The sequence below is a fragment of the Capra hircus genome, chromosome 19, assembly GCF_001704415.2.
Source record: "Capra hircus breed San Clemente chromosome 19, ASM170441v1, whole genome shotgun sequence".
NCBI classification, from domain to species: domain Eukaryota; kingdom Metazoa; phylum Chordata; class Mammalia; order Artiodactyla; family Bovidae; genus Capra; species Capra hircus.
Window position 1 is genome coordinate 51,236,015 of NC_030826.1, and position 18,701 is coordinate 51,254,715.

An 18,701-nucleotide genomic window follows, 5' to 3' on the forward strand; every position below is an offset into this window, starting at 1 on the left:
TGGGGGGAAAAGCAACATCTATTGATGACTTGAAAAAGTAAACTAGGAATAGAAGGGCATCTTTTAAAAAATATTTGTATAATGTTGTGTTCATTTCTACCATACAACAACACTGTGGTGGTTGTGGTGGTTTAGTCGCTAAGTCGTGTCCGACTCTTGCGACCCCACAGACTGTAGGCTGCAAGGCTCCCCTGTCCATGGGATTCTCCAGGCAAGAATATTGGAGTGAGTTGTCATTTCCTTCTCCAGGGGATCAAACCCAGTTCTCCTGCATTGCAGGCAGATAATTTACCGACTGAGCTATGAGGGAATCAGTATAATTATACCTATATCCCCTCCCTCTTGAGCCTCCCTCCTTTCCCCCATCCCACCTCTCTAAGTCATCACAGAGCGCCAGACTGGGCACCCTGTGTGATACAGCAACTTCTCATCAACTATCCACTTTACACACAGCAGTGTACATATACTGATGCTACTTTCTCCATTTGTCCCATTCACTCCCTCCCCCAACTGTGTCCACAAGTCCATTCTTTACACCTGTGTCTCCACTGAGAAGGGCACCTTTTAATCTGATAAGGGCTTTTCTTATTTTTTATTCTTTTTACAAATATCTATAGCAAATATCATACACTGATGCAGAGGACGCACTCCTTTCAAAATGAGGAATGAGACAAGGACATGCAGTCACCACTCCACTCTCTGGGAGGTGCTGGTAGCACAGAAAGATACAAACAATAAACAGCAGGACTGGAAGGAAAGTAAACTGCTGTGATTTGCAAACCACATGGTAATCTGTTAAGGAATTTTTAAATATGTACAAATCATTAGGATCAATGAGAGAACAGCAAATTAGAAAGAAGGAAAGTGAAGTCGCTCAGTTGTCTTCAACTCTGTGACCCCATGGACCATAGCCCACCAGGCTTCTCTGTCCATGGAATTTTCCAGGCAAGAATACTTGACTGGGTTGCCATTTCCTACTCCAGGGGATCTTCCTGACTCGGGGATAGAACCCAGGTCTCCCACAAAGCAGGCAGACGCTTTACCGTCTGAGCCTCCAGGGGTAGGCTAATTAGCAAATTAGCAGACACAAAATAAATGTACAAAAAATCAACTGCCTTGCCACACACCCTGGTAAAAACTCACAAAACATAATTTTTAAACATTTGTAATCATGTGGCCAAGAGGAGCTACCCCTCGCCCGAGGTGAGGGGCGGCGACCCAGAAGAGCTACCCCACGCCTGAGGTCAGGGGCGGCGGCCGAAAGGAGCAACCCCACATCCAAGGAGCGGTGGCTGCACAGGCACAGGAGGGCTGAGAGGAGCTACTCCATGTTCAAGGTCAGGAGGGGTGGCTGTGAGGAGATACCCCTCATCCAAGGTGAGGAGCAGTGGCTGCGCTTTGCTAGAGCAGCCATGAAGAGATACCCCACATCCAAGGTAAGAGAAACCCAAAGACTCTACATGTGAACATCAAAAGATGGTCAACACCGAAATCAGACTGATTATATTCTTTGGAGCCAAAGATGGAGAAGCTCTATACAGTCAACAAAAACAAGACCGGGAGCTGACTGTGGCTCAGATCATGAAGTCCTTACTGCCAAATTCAGACTGAAGTTGAAGAAAGTAGGGAAATCCACTAGACCATTCAGGTATGACCTAAATCAAATTCCTTATGATGATACAGTGAAGTGAGAAAGAGATTTAAGGGACCAGATCTGATAGACAGAGTGCCTGATGAACTATGGACTGAGGTTAGTGACATTGTACAGGAGACAGGGATCAAGACCATCCCCATGGAAAAGAAATGCAAAAAGAGCAAAATGGCTGTGTGGGGAGGCCTTACAAATAGCTGAGAAAAGAAGAGAAGCGAAAAGCAAAGGAGAAAAGGAAAGATATAAGCATCTGAATGCAGAGTTCCAAAGAATAGCAAGGAGAGATAAGAAAGCCTTCCTCAGCGATCAATGCAAAGAAATAGAGGAAAACAACAGAATGGGGAAGACTACAGATCTCTTCAAGGAAACTAGAGACACCAAGGGAACATTTCATGCAAAGATAGGCTCGATAAAGGACAGAAATGGTATGGATCTAACAGAAGCAGAAGATATTAAGAAGAAGTGGCAAGAATACACAGAAGAACTGTACAAAACACATCTTCACGACCAAGATAATCATGATGGTGTGATCACTCACCTCGAGCCAGACATCCTGGAATGTGAAGTCAAGTGGGCCTTAGAAAGCATCACTATGAACAAAGCTAGTGGAGGTGATGGAATTCCAGTTGAGCTTTTTCAAAGCCTGAAAGATGATGCTGTGAAAGTGCTGCATTCAATATGCCAGCAAGTTTGGAAAACTCAGCAGTGGCCACAGGACTGGAAAAGGTTAGTTTTCATTCCAATCCCAAAGAAAGGCAATGCCAAAGAATGCTCAAACTACCGCACAATTGCACTCATCTCACACGCTAGTAAAGTAATGCTCAAAATTCCCCAAGCCAGGCTTCAGCAACACGTGAACTGGGAACTTCCAGATGTTCAAGCTGGTTTTAGAAAAGGCAGAGGAACCAGAGATCAAATTGCCAACATCCGCTGGATCGTTGAAAAAGGAAGAGCGTTCCAGAAAAACATAATTGCTTTATTGACTATGTCAAAGCCTTTGACTGTGTGGATCACAATAAACTGTGGAAAATTCTGAAAGACATGAGAATACCAGACCACCTGACCTGCCTCTTGAGAAACCTATATGCGGGTCAGTTAGAACTGGACATGGAACAACAGACTGGTTCCAAATAGAAAAAGGAGTACGTCAAGGCTGTATATCGTCACCCTGCTTATTTAACTTACATGCAGAGTACATCATGAGAAATGCTGGGCTGGAAGAAGCACAAGCTGGAATCAAGATTGCCAGGAGAAATATCAATAACTTCAGATATGCAGATGACACCACCCTTATGGCAGAAAGTGAAGAGGAACTAAAAAGCCTCTTGATCAAAGTGAAAGAGGAGAGTGAAAAAGTTGGGTTAAAGCTCAACATTCAGAAAACGAAGATCATGGTATCTGGTCCCATCACTTCACGGCAAATAGATGGGGAAACAGTGTAAACAGTGTCAGACTTTAGTTTTGGGGGCTCTGAAATCACTGCAGATGGTGACTGCAACCATGAAATTAAAAGACGCTTACTCCTTGGAAGAAAAGTTATGACCAACCTAGATAGCATATTCAAAAGCAGAGACATTACTTTGTCAACAAAGGTCCATCTAGTCAAGGCTATGGTTTTTCCAGTGGTCATGTATGGATGTGAGAGTTGGACTATGAAGAAAGCTGAGTGCCAAAGAATTGATGCTTTTGAACTGTGGTGTTGGAGAAGACTCATGAAAGTCCCTTGGACTGCAAGGAGATCCAACCAGTCCATTCTAAAGGAGATCAGTCCTGGGTGTTCTTTGGATAGCCTGATGCTAAAGCTGAAACTCCAATACTTTGGCCACCTCATGCGAAGAGTTGACTCATTGGAAAAGACTCTGATGCTAGGAGGGATTGGGGGCAGGAGGAGAAGGGGACGACAGAGGATGAGATGGCTGGATGGTATCACCAACTCAATGGACATGAATTTGGGTGAACTCCTGGAGTTGGTGATGGACAGGGAGTCCTGGCGTGCTGCAGTTCATGGGGTCGCAAAGAGCCGGACACGACTGAGCAACTGAACTGAACTGAACTGACTGAACCACGTCAAAAAAGTATAACGTGTCCAGGAATAATTCTAAAAAATGATACAAATCTTTATGAAATTATAAGATACCACTAATACACACTTTGAAAGAGCACAGTTTGGAAAACTCAACAATATAGAGATGTTGAGTCTCCACGCCCCACACCATTTAATCTACTGATTTGTAAAGTGATTGAGTATTTTCATGGAAGATCAACAGACCAAAAAGAATAAAGCAGGGAAACTCACCTTCCCAAATATCAGGAATCACTGAAAACCTACACTGATTAAAACAGCTAACTGGCATAAAGGGAGACCCAAGGAACAGAGCAGAGAGCTCGGAAACATACCTACTCACTAAGGAAACCTGACTGAGTCCAAAGCTGGCATTAAATGGTAATGGATCCACTTGAAAAAGAAAAAAAGAATTTGAAATCCTACTTAAAAGTATGTGCAAAAATTAGTTCCAGGTAGATTAAAGACCCAAATTAATGGACAAAAATACACTTCCGTAAAAGAACACATGGAATAGTTCAGTGACCGTGGCATAAGGAAAGTCTTAAGAAGATACAAAACGCCCACATCCTATGAGAGGACTGAACAGGGGCCACTTCAAAATAAAGAAAGCCTGTCCACTAAGGGATATCACAAGAGAACAGAAGCAAACAGACAAACCCAGAAACCAAGCCATAAACTCAGGGACATTTGCAACTAACAAAAACGGTAAAGGGTGACTGTCTAGAATACAAAGAATTCCTCCAAATAAGTAAGAAAAAGACACAATCTAAGTGAAGAACAGGAGACACCACTGCAAGAGGGGGAGCCTACATGGCCAACCTAGAAACCGGAAGGCACCTGCATTTGGTTTTGTGGAAATAAATTAACTATTGATGGCTCCACAAAAGCTAGAGGTGAATAGGATCTGCAGCCAAAATCCAAAACTTAAAGATTTTCTTGTAAAAAGATAAATAAATTGGATTCATGGGAAACTTTTATGGTGCACCCACCTTGTTGAAGACCCAGATCTCGCCATTAACGGTGGGCCTGGGCACCCCATGGCCGTTGTAGTGGAAGAGGACCCGCTCCTCCTTGGCATTTCGGCGTAAAGACGTGCAAAGCTTCTTTACTTCATCCACAGTCGGATCAAGGCTCTGCTTGTATCGCGCCTGTTGCAGGAGACAAAGATTAAGAAACTTACCATGGATTCATAAGAATACGTAAAACCTAAACTCCATCCTTTACTCCAAGTCTGCATTGAATGAACGCTGCACAAATGACCTCATGTCTCTCCATCTCCAGCTGGGATAACGCCTACTTCAGAGAGGTTGTGAACATTCATTTACTCAACAAATATTTATTGCGAAGATCCCATGAGATAAATAAGTAATGCCTGCCACACAGTAACACGAGTAAAAGGTAGCACCACTGTGATATCAAAAATATTTCTTAGAAGCATTGAATCTCTTTGGAAAAACACTGGAATGTGGAAGAGGCAACTTACTTAAACACAGAAAGCTGTAACACATACAGCGGCAAGGGAGAATAGTTTCAAAGAGACAAGGTAAGAAAGCAAAACGCCCCTCTCTTGCTTAGTCATATTTGCCCAGCTTAGCCCCCTCCCACTACTCCTGCCTGGACCCTTGCTGATGAACCTAAAGAATACACAGAAATCAACAGCCATATATACACATACACACACAATTGATAGATAAAGGACACAACTGTAAGGAACTCCCACTTCTAAGGCAACAAAGAAGATTAAACTTAACAAGAAATGCACAAAACTCTGAGAAGGAAATTTTATAAAACTCTCCTGGAAAACAGAAGGAAGCACGAACAAACTGGAGATGCTCCCAGCCTGGGGAAGATGCACCCACATTCTTAAGACATCAGTTCTCCCTAGGTTAACAGTCCACAGTTCCCAATAAATATAACAAACTATTTCACGGAGCTGCTACTGAAGTTTGCATGGAAAATAAACATGCCAGAACAGCCAGGAAAACACTGAAAGGAGAGGTATGAGGAGTCCTGATCACCGAAGTTTCGACCTCCTCTGGGCCTCTGTAAGGAATCAAGTGAGGATCGGGGCCCAGAGAGACCAGCCCACCAGAGAGCTACTAGAGAGCCCAGAATTAGGTCCAAACATGTTTCCTCATGCAGTCACAATGTTACGAACACTGATTTTATTTCATTAGAAACTGTGCTGACACCAAGAGAACCTGAGTCTGCCCCTTCTGCACAGCTATCCAGCTAGGATGTGTGAAGTCCTGGTTCCAGTGAAAGACCATTCAGTGTCCCCCGAGGTTAGTCCTAAACAAGAGTGTTGTTCTCCCCTACCACACATAAGGTCACGGGGCTGACATTACTCGGAGACATCAGTAAAGTTGGGGATCGTTATTTCTGACCTTGGCTCCATCAAGGTCTTCTCCTGTGGGATGCAAAAAATGATTCAGCCTCATTTTCTTACCTATCGCCCAGAAAGGACAGATTAATGGACCAGCATGAAAGGCACTACAGATATTAATAATATACCTCCTGGGGCTTTATGGGAATTAATTAATATTTTTAAGGGCTTTGAAATGAGAAGCACTAAATTAAATGTCACTACACCACGTTAAGGTTTTGTTTCAAAACAAGAATGCCCAGGATAATGGCTCCGTGGCTGGAGGGAGTGCCAAGGCACAGGAAGCATCTCACCATTTGGGAGATTCGTGACAACTGTAGCTGGGCATATTAGATGACAGTGCAAGTCTCTGAAATACTGCCTACTGTGCTGGGCATTGCTACTGTAAGTCCAAATCTCAAGACAGAATAAAATACAATGGTGGACATTTCAGGGGATGTGAGAGAGGAAGAGAACAGAAGACGGTACAACGGGAGGAAGGAGGAAAGGAAAACTGGCCCTGGGCTTAGTGAAGGGGCTGGGGCTCCAGACTTCACTCCCTTCCAGGTCTGTCTCCTGCTAACTCTAAATGCTAACAAAGCTAACAAAGCCTAAGCAGACTCTGCCTTCCCTGCGGAGGCAGCCCCTCCTCCTGCAGATTCCAGAGGCTACCAGTGTGGGGGCAGGGTGGGGGGTGACTCTGCTTCAAGACGCTCAGCAGGCAGCGGAGGCCCTTCTCCATCTGGTGAAGCCACGCATGGCACTGCTGTTGTGCCTGCAGGAGAGTAACAGCAGGGCCTGGGGAGGAGCAGGGGCTCTGCTGGGTGGTCTCACACCAGAACCCCATGAGGAAGAAACCTGCGCTACCGGAGCGGCACTGCCTGTGCTCCTCTGGGGTTTCTAGGAAAGAGTACTGTGCATTACTCGACTGGGAATGTGATTATGAATAACGTTATTTCCATCCTTCGATGGCAATAAGCAATACCTCAAGTTCAGAACCAAGAAACAGAAATGCCTGAGAGATTTTCTCAGAACTGTCCAGGAGGAATAAGCATACTGTTGGATTCTGGGCTGCTTCTGCCTCTGTTCCAGGGTCTTGCTAAGATTTCACCCTCGCCCTCTCCCTCCCAACTAGGAACAAAGGCTTTCAGCAAGCTGCTGGGCAGGGGGAAGGTCAGGTCTGCTCAAAGGACAGCTGTCTCAGGTGGTGTCCCATGTTAAGAAAACTCCAAGCCCTTGGCAGTTCAGGAGCTTTATGCCACCACTTCTCATAAAACACTTAGCATGTTACAGCCCTTTGCATCCTCACCATCACTACCGAGGCCAAGCCACTGAAACCACCACCATCACTACCATCATTATCAGCACCTCCAGAACCAACACCATCGTCACATCCCATCACCATCATCAGCACCACATCCCTCTCCCCTCCTCTCCTCTCCCCTCTATCTGCTCCTCTCCTCTTCCCTCAGATTGCTCTGACTGTTGTCTCTTACCTCTTCCCAGGTCCATCCTCCTCTGTCAACCCTCTAATGTGGCTGTGACTCAGCTTCTCTTCTTTTTTCACACTACATGCTCCTCCTGGGCAGCATCTCTGAACAAATCCATGTCCGAATTCCTTGTCGTGCTCCACATGTGCCCACCCTCTGGGCTCCCGGCCATAGTCACCGGCATTGGTCTGTACTGAGTCACTCAACCCACACCCCTCGGGCCTGTCCTTTTTGATGCTCTCCTTCTCACCTCTCCTTCATCCAGTAAGCCGAACATGTGGCTGTACCACCTCTGCCTTCAGCAGGGGTCAAACAGCCCCCAACTCTCCCTAGGATTCCAGACCATCCTCTCCAAGTCTTTCCATTCAGTCACAGCCTTCCCGCTCAAACACACAGCAATCAGGCCACTTGCCCCTGAAAATCAAGTCCTCAGTGGGGGTGTCTGCTGCCCCCAAGACAGCCACCATGCCTGACCATGGCACAGACACCTTGGCCACCCCATCCCCACAGCCCTCTGCTCAGCCAGCGTATCTTTCCCAGGGCTCCTGAGCAAGCTGTGCCCTTTCACACAGACCCCAAAGCTACTCTATTGTTAGGGAGAATATAAGGTGAAGTGTCGTGCAGCTCAAGCACACTGTCCAGTCCATTTGCATGTCTTATTTCTGTTGAAATGTTTTCACTATTTCATAGTAAGATGCCATCCTGTACAGTTTTTTTCCAGTGTTATCATTGTAAGACTGTTCCCTTAGCCCCCAATCTTTTAATAGAAAAACAAACGAAAACCAACAACTGCTTACCTTTTAAGTTGAAATGGAAAACTTGAGTCCTTGAAGTGCAAACAGGAGGCAGGACCCTCCTGTAAACAGATGTTCAGTCTATAAATCCCCGCCCCCTACCCCACCAGAATCCACTCAGCCCTAAAGGAAGTCACAGACACTGCGCTGGCTCTGAGCGTCACACCTATGGAAACAGGTGCAATTTTCATCTAAAATGTAACCAGAGCCTTCCCAAACTCATCACCGAAAGGTGGATCAAAACCATCTCATGAAAAAAGAAGGCAGTCCAGAGCCCTTCAGCAGAGCGGGAGCAGAGCCCCTAGCCCAGCCTGGTGCCCAGCCTGCAGGCCTCACCTTGGCTTTCATGCTGATGCACCTGTGCAGCCTGAGTCTGGTCACTCAGCACAGGTAGAACCAAGTTTAGTTGCTCTTCAGAAATAAAAGGGAAGTCTGGGAACAGAAGTCTCCGATCATTTTCCAATTGGCTCCCACCTTTTCATATTATTCTGGAATTTTATGTCACATACAGAGATAGAATGTATAAGCCATCATACTGACCCCTTAGGAGGTCCCTGGCTCTGAGAGTGGCTGACAGATTAGGGCCATTCCACCTGCCCAGGTCATCACTAGAATAAGAGGCTCACGACACGTGCTCTGCAGAGAGATCTGATCTGACTTTGATTCATGTCTGCCTCAACAATCCAGGGCCCCTTTCTACCATTCATTAAGTAGTAATTTATTTTCTGTCTTCTAAGAATCTCTTTTCTTGACTCATAGTCCTCAAGGCTCCAGCACAGACTGTTCTAGCAATCTGCTCCACCCACTTCACAGTGTTAGCTGAGCAGTAGACACAAATATTTTCAGGTATCCCACCACCCACGCCCTGCCAAGATCTGCCAAGGGCAGTGATGTCTCAAAGGAGGCTTTGACTGCATTAAGACAAGTGACTGAACCACGTCACCACAGCCCGCCCTAAAATCAAGTTCCAGTCCATTTCCAGGCCTGACAGTAAAGCCACCAGCTGACAATGCTCCATCGAGCCTCCAGGGAAAGACAGGCTGCAAGCAGGCCAAGTTTCAGTGAGGTCCCTTGGAAAGTTCTGGAGTCTTCCTGGTCACCTCCTGTCCACTCCCTCAGTACCCATGACAGCTCTACGGTGGCCTCTTTACCCTGGGTCTCTGTGCTGCCTCCACCCCTCCCCACTCAATACGGGAGATGAGTCGCACAGGAGTCAGGTGTGCCCAGTGGTGAGTCCCTCCCCTCTGCAAGAGCAGGGGTCCCTGATACAGAGGGCTTGGGTTCATCCCCAGATCAGTGATTTACCAGCCATCCAACTTGGGAAAGCTCACAAACCCAACCCAACCTCAATTTCCTCCTCCATAAAACAACTAAAATTCTACTGTCCCTGACTACTCCCCAGGCTGTGGGGACCACATGAGAAAGTACATGTCATTAAGCTGGAGGACATGGATGGAGCCTGGCACTGGCGCTGTACTTCTGATGTGCCAGCCTCTTGACCTTCAGACCCACTGTGCAAAGTAGGCGTTGTCATCATACCTGTCTCACAGATAGGGAGCTGGGGCACAGAGAGGTGCGGCAACTACCACGAGGTCACACAGCTGGCACAGGGCCAGCTGACTTTAGAATGGGCCCTGGGCGGGGGGTGGGGCAGGGCCCATTTTGAAGTCAGGAGCATGAGGACATCCATGGAAACTTGGAGATCAATGGCGAGCTTTCTTGTGTTGCTGCAAACTGGGGACAAGCAGGGAGGAGAAAGACAGACCAGCTGTCTCTGGCCATCCTCACGTGCCGGCATCCTGTCGTGCTTCAATATGACCCCTGGGCTCTGACACCCCACTAACAGGAAGGCCTTCCTCTCAAGAAGGGCTGATAGCCTGAGCACCTGCCTTGTTTGAGCAGCAAAGATGGGAACTGCTTGGGAGACTGAGAATAGCTTAAGTCACTCAAGGCTACTGATTTTTCCAAATAATTCCACATCAGCACTGACTACCTCCTTAGATTAATGCCAGACTACCTCCAAGCAATATCAATAACTGCTAGTGACCTAGAACAGTCAAAATTTACTAATCTGCCTGCTGGGCAGAGAAGGCAAAAACTCAGAATGTAACAAGCTGTATGCAGCAAGTGGAGGGGGTGGGAGAGGGGAGGCTGAACCTCAGTCCCTAGGGCCAGGGCATTCACTGGACACAGGAATATGGGCAACCCAAACCTGCAGTTGTGCTCTGAGCCACTGCTACAGCTGCAGAGAACTTCTGGAAATAGCTCATATATGTTATGTTTAGCAGGAACAAAATGAACAAAGGGAATAAATAAATACCTAGCAGACTGAGGAGGAAATAGGTATCATTAAATGGTTGCCAAACCAGGCCAGGATAGCGGTCTGCTGGGGTGTGCCCACCACCTCGAGCCAAGCTGGAATTCACTCAGAGAAACAGCCACCAAACTGACTCATGAGAAGGTGTCCCTGCTTTATACTTCCTACCATCAGGGTCCACTCTGAGTCAAGCACCAAACAGGGCTGCCCCAGGGTCCAGGAGCCAACAGGGGGGTCGAACTCTCAGAGTCTGTATCTCCAGCTAGTCTATGGCCATAAATTCAAACTTTCATCTGCCATAAGAAGCATTCTTGCTAACCCTATTCATTTACTTTTCAAAGAAATTTCTCATTTCTTATTAGATTTCTTATAATGTTCAAGATCATGTCTGTAGAGGTTAGTCTGATTTCTTCATGGAGGCTCAGAAATCTGTGCGTGACAGGACAGGATGAGCTGCTGGCTCCAAGACAGCTCTGGAGGACCCCAGTGACCTCTGAGCAGGGCCCCAGCCTCCACATTGAAAGTCGAAGAAGTCTGCCTTCCGGGTCTGCACTCATCTGCTCCACAGAATGTTTTCTAGAATACTAGTTTGGATAATTTCATCGCCCCATGGCAAAATGCCCTGGCTTCTCTCCACTCACTCACCAGTACAACCTGATTTCCACCCTGAGTGGGAGGAGAGCGGCTGTGCCTGTAGCACCCAGGCCTCAGCACTAGAGCTCCCAGGGCCAGGGAAGCCCTGCTGGCAGGCACGTGTGGGTGAGAAATGCTGAACGCTAGCACTGAAGGGTCACTATGCAAGGTCAGAGTAACTCCTGGTGTTTTCAACATGTATCTTCCCAATAAGGACAGTTTTACATGAAAATCACTGCCTCTCTTTCCTTTATGTGTTATTCAATAACAATTTTCTCTTCCTTCCTTCATTTGCAAAAGAGGCAGGAGAGAACAAGAAGAGCTGGTTTAGTATTCAAAGTCCAGAAATAGCAACCACAGCTTTGAGATGGGGTCTGAGTTCACTTGTGAAATAAAAGGCTCGTGTGGTCTCTGCAGACATGCTTAGACTCTCCCCTCAGTGGATGTGAGAAACACTGTTGTCATCAGGGAGCAGTTCTGTCCCCCAGGGCACATTTGGTCTGGAAGTAGGCTTGGCTGGTACAATGTGGGGTGGTGGTAGTTCTCTTGGCATCTGATGGGTAAATGTCAGGGAAGGTGCTAAATACCCTACACCTATGCTCACAGCATGTGGGGACATTACTGCCACAAAGATAAATTATCTGGCCCAAAATGTCAACACTGCTGGGTTTGAGAAAGCCTGCTTTAGAGGGAAAATATGAAGCTTTGATTTTAATGAGGACACACTGATTCTAATCTAACAAAGTGAAAAAAAGCAAGGTGAAGAAAAATGTATTTAATATACGACCATTTATCTAAGAGGGTAACAAATGTGTGTAAATATACATACATTATATATGTATATACTGTTCAATATATACTGCTCAGCAATACGTGAACCGTGAACTTCCAGACGTTCAAGCTGGTTTTAGAAAAGGCAGAGGAACCAGAGACCAAATTACCAACATCCGCTGGATCACTGAAAAAGAAGAGAGTTCCAGAAAGACATCTATTTCTGCTTTATTGACTATGCCAAAGCCTTTGACTGTGTGGATCACAATAAACTGTGGAAAATTCTGAAAGACATGGGAATACCAGACCACGTGACCTGCCTCTTGAGAAATCTGTATGCAGGTCAGGAAGCAACAGTTAGAACTGGACATGGAACAACAGACTGGTTCCAAATAGGAAAAGGTGTACGTCAAGGCTGTATATTGTCATCCTGCTTATTTAACTTCTATGCAGAGTACATCATGAGGAACGCTGGGTGGAGGAAGCACAAGCTGGAATCAAGATTGCCGGGAGAAATATCAATAACCTCAGATATACAGATGACTTCACCCTTATGGCAGAAAGTGAAGAGGAACTAAAAAGCCTCTTGATCAAAGTGAAAGAGGAGAGTGAAAAAGTTGGCTTAAAGCTCAACATTCAGAAAACGAATATCATGGCATCTGGTCCCATCACTTCATGGGAAAACAGTGGAAACAGCGGCTGACTTTTTCTGGGCTCCAAGACTGCTGCAGATGGTGATTGCAGCCATGAAATTAAAAGATGCTTACTCCTTGGAAGGAAAGTAATGACCGACCTAGACAGCATATTAAAAAGCAGAGACATTACTTTGTCAACCAAGGTCTGCCTAGTCAAGGCTATGGTTTTTCCAGTGGTCATGGATGGATATGAGAGTTGGACTATAAAGAAAGCTAAGCACCAAAGAATTGATGCTTTTGAACTGTGGTGTGGGAGAAGACTCTTGAGAGTCCCTTGGACTGCCAGGAGATCCAACCAGTCCATCCTAAAGGAGATCAGGCCTGGGTGTTCATTGGAAGGACTGATGTTGAAGCTGAAACTCCAGTACTTTGGCCACCTGATGGGAAGAGCTGACTCACTGGAAAAGACCCTGGTGCTAGGAAAAATTGAGGGCAGGAGGAGAAGGGGACGACAGAGGATGAGATGGTTAGATGGCATTACCGACTCAATGGACATGAGTTTCGGTAAACTCCAGGGTTGGTGATGAACAGGGAGGCCTGGCGTGCTGCAGTTCATGGGGTCGCAAAGAGTCAGACATGACTGAGCGACTGAACTGAATCGAACTGATACTGTTTAAACGTTTAAATGATTACCTACAGAAGAAAGGGGGACATAGGACGGCAAGGACGGGAATAGAAGCCAGACTTGGATCCACCTGTCAAAGCAGGGAACATGGGTTTGATTCCAGGTCTGGGAAGATTTCACATGCCATGGAGCAACTAAGCCCATGCACCAAAACAACTGAGCCTGTGTGCCTAGAGTCTGTGCTCTGCAACAAGAGAAGCCACAGTGAGAAGCCCACTTACCACCACTGGAGAGTAGCCCCCAATCGCTGCTGCAACCACAGAAAGCCTGAGCAAAGCAATGAACACCCAATGTAGCCAAAGATAAATAAATAAATACATTTTAAAAAATTTTAAGCAGTTCCTGAAAAATTCTAAGTAAAATGAGACAAATGAACCTAATTGTGTGTTCAACTGGCTACATAACCAGGCAGACAGGGACTCTTCAGTGTGACTCTATCTACACCCTGATATCAGAAAGAACGGAACACACTTCGTGTACAGTTGGCAGTAATGGTATCAGAAATGCTGGTTTTGCTTCCAGAAAGGGCTGAGTGTAGGGTGGGATGGTATACCTAAGTACTTCAACAGCAGTACTTAGGTGGTGTCCACGGAGAACGTCAATGCTCGGGGTGGAAGAAACAGATACAGCTTTAAGACCCAGGGGATTAACTAAAAAAACAGTCCTGAAGCTGAGTCAGCAAGAGCTCAAAACGCATTCCGTCTTTAAAACAGAGAGGAAGAGCACGTGGTAGAGACTGGGCATGAGCAGCGGGCACCTTTGGGCTCAGGTTCAGCTCTAGGTAACAATGCCGATTAGAGGGAACCAGTGAACCCTGGAGACGCGGCTGAACTGAGGCCTGGAGCAGAGGATGTACAGGATGAGTACACAACATCCCGTCTGTCATACAAGATAGGAAAGAAGTGATCAAAGACTTCCAGACCTGTGTCAAAGAGAACCAGGAGCCAATTTAAAGAGGCTTTAAGTGGCCAAAGAGAAGACATGAGCATCAATGATTAACAAACGCAATAAACTTTTATTGCACATGCAAGATAATGGAACGCATACCCCGTACCCGTTACCTCTGGGAGAAGGGCATTCATTATTTTGCAGTGGGGTAAAAAAAAATAAGGATTCATATTGGCTTTCCTATATGAGCTATATCCCAAGATACCCAAATAACTGATGAGAGGAAATTCCTCTTCTTAGCAATATACGAGTTAACAGACAAAGGGGAATAATAGAGCACCACCTTTTTACAACCTCCAATGGATGGGTCCAGGTAATGATCGCCAGTGGCTGCTAACTTTACAGAGAGATACAAATCATTCATCATACGTATCCTAAAGGAAGTACAGAGCATCACCTATGGAGTGTTGTGTCCCCAAAGCTCCCTCCAACTGGAAGAATCTGGTCAATCCTGAGGGGTGAGGGAAGGGTTGGCAGAATTCAGACTTCAAGGAATTCTATAGGGCATATAACCTGATTACTTCAATCAATATTTGCAGGAAGAAGCAGAGATGGATAACTGGAACAGGATGAGAGGGGCTTTTAGATAAATTCTATGGATTAATGTATCTACCTTACGTTCTGATTCAAATAAACAAACTGTGTGTGTGCGTGCGTGTAGTTTTTTAAAGTCATAATTACCTTCAAGATACACTGAAATATTTACAGATGAAATTATATGATGTCTGGGATTTGCTTCAAAATAAGCCAAGGGAGTGGGTGGGAGAGGGGGGTGGGTGGTGGCATAGATGAAAGAGGACTAGAACAAGCTGATAACTACTGAAGAGATGGGGAGATATGAAAATTTTCCACAATAAAAAGCTTTAAAATTAACAAATGAATAAGCCACAGAAACAAACAGGCAAACAAGCAAACAGCATTTCAAAATGTTGCCATAATTAAAATGGAACTCCCCTAGAATTGTTTTTATGCATAACTTAATGTCAAAATTGGCTATTTTTGATTAAAGTTTCTTATATGAAGCATTTTGGACAGACATCTAATGAAGGTGTTCAGACAGGTGAAAAACTCATGTGTTTTTACCAATAATCTGAAAGATTAACATACCCGGGAAAAAAGTTTCATAAACATAACACAGATATTAGGATGTCTCAGAAACCCTTCTCGTGTTTCATACAAATAAGGAAGTATAATAATGGTTTAGCTTACTCAGAACTAGTGTTGATTTTTCACCGTGGGTCACATTTCCCAGCTGACTAACAAATGCTGTTTTGCGCAGCCAGTGCCTCTAACAGGGTTGACAAAGCATTCCAGCCACATCATCTCCTCTGTCTGCATTACAAAAGCACTCATCGTCCTGCATTGGAGGCTAGACTCTGAGAGCAGGCCTGTACCCCATCGTGCTCATTAGAGGCCAGCAAGCCAGGGGAGCACAGGACAGTTGGGGCACAGGGCCCGTGGTCCCCGCCAGGCAGTCTGTGGGTTCTGTGAGTAAACAAGGGAGTGACCATCATGCAAGCTGAGGCGCGCAGCAGTGTCTCTAGAAACAATGCTGCCATGCAGTTTGTGCTGTCTGTGAGTGAGAGGAGTATCAGCTGGCCTGGGGAGGTATCCTACTTGCTTTTAAGGGCGAACTAAGGAACACAACAAAGGTCCGTCTAGTCAAGGCTATAGTTTTTCCAGTGGTCATGTATGGATGTGAGAGTTGGACTGTGAAGAAAGCATGAGTGCCGAAGAATTGATGCGTTTGAACTGTGGTGTTGGAGAAGACTCTTGAGAGTCCCTTGGACTGCAAGGAGATCCAACCAGTCCATTCTAAAGGAGATCAGTCCTGGGTGTTCACTGGAAGGACTGATACTAAAGCTGAAACTCCAATACTTTGGCCACCTGACGCGAAGAGCTGACTCATTGGAAAAGACTCTGATGCTGGGAGGGATTGGGGGCAGGAGGAGAAGGGGATGACAGAGGATGAGATGGTTAGATGGCATCACCAACTCAATGGACATGAGTTTGAGTGAACTCCGGGAGTTGGTGATGGACAGGGAGGCCTGCTGTGCTGCGATTCATGGGGTCGCAAAGAGTTGGACACGACTGAGCGACTGAACTGAACTGAAGGAACACAAAATGTGAGATAATCAAATAAATGTTTATAAATACTCAGAGTAACATTTTTAGGCAGTCATGCCCAGAATCAGAAACGCCACTTTGCTAATACCTACCTGGCAACCCCTCAGAATGGCAGTGGCCAGCTGCTGTTTTGTATAACAGGCCACTACAGGGCCAGCTTCACCCAGAGAGGGGCTTCTGTGTGCACCACACAGCCCACTAACCCTCCTCACCCCCAGGGCTCAGGGCTGGGGAGCAGAGGCTGGGCTTCAGCATCTCTTGTCCAGTCAGGATGCAGCCATGAGCTGGCAAAAGACTACATTCTTGCCACTGCCCTAGAGATACATCTAGACTCAGGAATAGGAACAGAGAAACTAATAAAACAAGATGGGCAGTGAGTCACACTCGCTGCCTTCCTCACCCCTTTGTCTCTCCGGCCCAGCACACCTTGTCCCACCAGAGAGGCTGGTGGGGAGGAAGAAATTTTCCTTTACCCTTCTAGGTCTTTCTGACTGGACTAAGAATTAAACTGACATGTGACTGTTTAACAGGAGAAAATCAAACAAAAGTTTAATACCACATATTCATGGGAGAGGGGCTACCCGGGTAGTGCAGTGGTGAAGAACCTGCCTGCCAATGCAGGAGACACAAGAGACTCGGGTTTGATCCCTGAGTTGGGAAGATCTGGAGGACGAAATTGCATCCCACTCCAGTATTTTTGCCTGGAAAATCCCATGGACAAGAAGCCTAGTAGGCTACAGTCCATAGGGTCACAAAAGGTTGGATATAACTGAGTGACTGAGTTCACACACACAGTACATGCATGGTAGAGACCCAGGAAAACTGAGGAACTCACTAAAACAGCTGAAGCCCTCGCCTCAGTTTACCATCTTCAGCTAAAGACAAGAGAGAACGTTGGCGGTGGGGACTTCAAAGGCGAAGAAGGCAATTCAGGCAGAGACTAAAAAGTTAATGTTTGGTAAACAAATGTCTACTGGGCCCTGCATAGACAATGGGATACAGAGAGGGATTTAACAGACAGACTTTGATGGGTTCAGGTTTATACTGTACTTATCTATGGGGGTGGCTCCCTTCCTCTAACAGGGAAGCTTCCCATTCCTCTAACTGAATCTCCAGTTTTAAGGTTCAAGGGAAGGTCTAAGTTTCTTCCTGAGTCTTTTGGCCATCGGTCATCCATTGCTCTCAGTTTAAAATAATCTGCATGCCAAAGAGACATTTGAGGGTGGCAAATTTTGTCCTCCTACAAGGCTGAATGTTTCCAGGCATCAAGCCCAAGCAGGGAGACCTGAGGACAAGCCAGCCGAAAGGCTTCTCGAACAGTGTTCTCACAAAGAGAATGGCTGTTCCTCCTCCTTTCTCCCTTTGAACACAACTCTATGGATGTGATGTTTGGAGCTGCAACAGCCATCTTGTGATCCTGAGGGCAGTCAAGAAAACAGAAAATCTTTCAGAATCTTGATGCTACTAAACCATATATATATCCAATCCTGAAACCATTTATCTTCAACCTTCACAATAAACTTTTATTTGCTGAACCAGAGAAAAAGTACATATAATGGCTGAGAGAATGAACTCTGGGGAGAGAGAGAATTGCAGCTCATACTAGGTTTGTGATCTTGGCAGATTATTTAACTTCTCCAAACCTCCATTTCTTTATCTGCAAAATGGAAAGACAGGGGTGGGAGAAAGAGGGAGCTCACAGTTTTTGTGAAGATTAAATGAGTTAATACATAAAAGCTCTTGGAATAGTGTCTGGCACACACTACCCATCATTGGAATGGTTACAAATGTTACTTGTTAACTGGAGCATTCCAACTAATCAATTTCCTTCTCCCAGCCCAACACCGGGTCCTCAGTCCTGAGCCCTCCTTCTATGCTCTGCCCCCTAAACTCCCCTTTCCTAAAGTATTCTGACTACTTTTTTGCAGATGTCTCTGAAACACAGGCAACCAGCCCTGGTTCCTCTCCTATTGCTCCCAGCGCCGCCTACTCCGCCTACTCTGTGTGCATGGTCTCCTTCAACCTGATGCCTCCTCCTGACCCCCTATTTCTTTGCATTTCTCCTAACACTGAACACACTGGCTCACACGTACTGAACAGTCAGTCACTTAATATGAAACATACGTTAAGTGACCTAATGTGTTATGTGTTTGTACTCAGTTGTGTTCTACTCTTTAAGACCCTATGTTCTGTAGCCCACCAGGCTCCTCTGTCCCTGGG

General features: G+C 45.9%; 1 protein-coding gene across 2 annotated transcripts in view; it reads right to left on the reverse strand.

Moving 5' to 3' along the window:
- RPTOR (regulatory associated protein of MTOR complex 1) overlaps window positions 1-18,701 on the reverse strand; it is a 322,789-nt gene that overhangs the window by 185,699 nt on the left and 118,389 nt on the right. For both annotated transcript variants that reach the window (XM_018063632.1, XM_018063633.1), the window contains exon 4: window positions 4,706-4,864. In XM_018063632.1, the coding sequence (XP_017919121.1) occupies window positions 4,706-4,864 (159 nt within the window). The remainder of the gene's footprint in view (window positions 1-4,705; window positions 4,865-18,701) is intronic.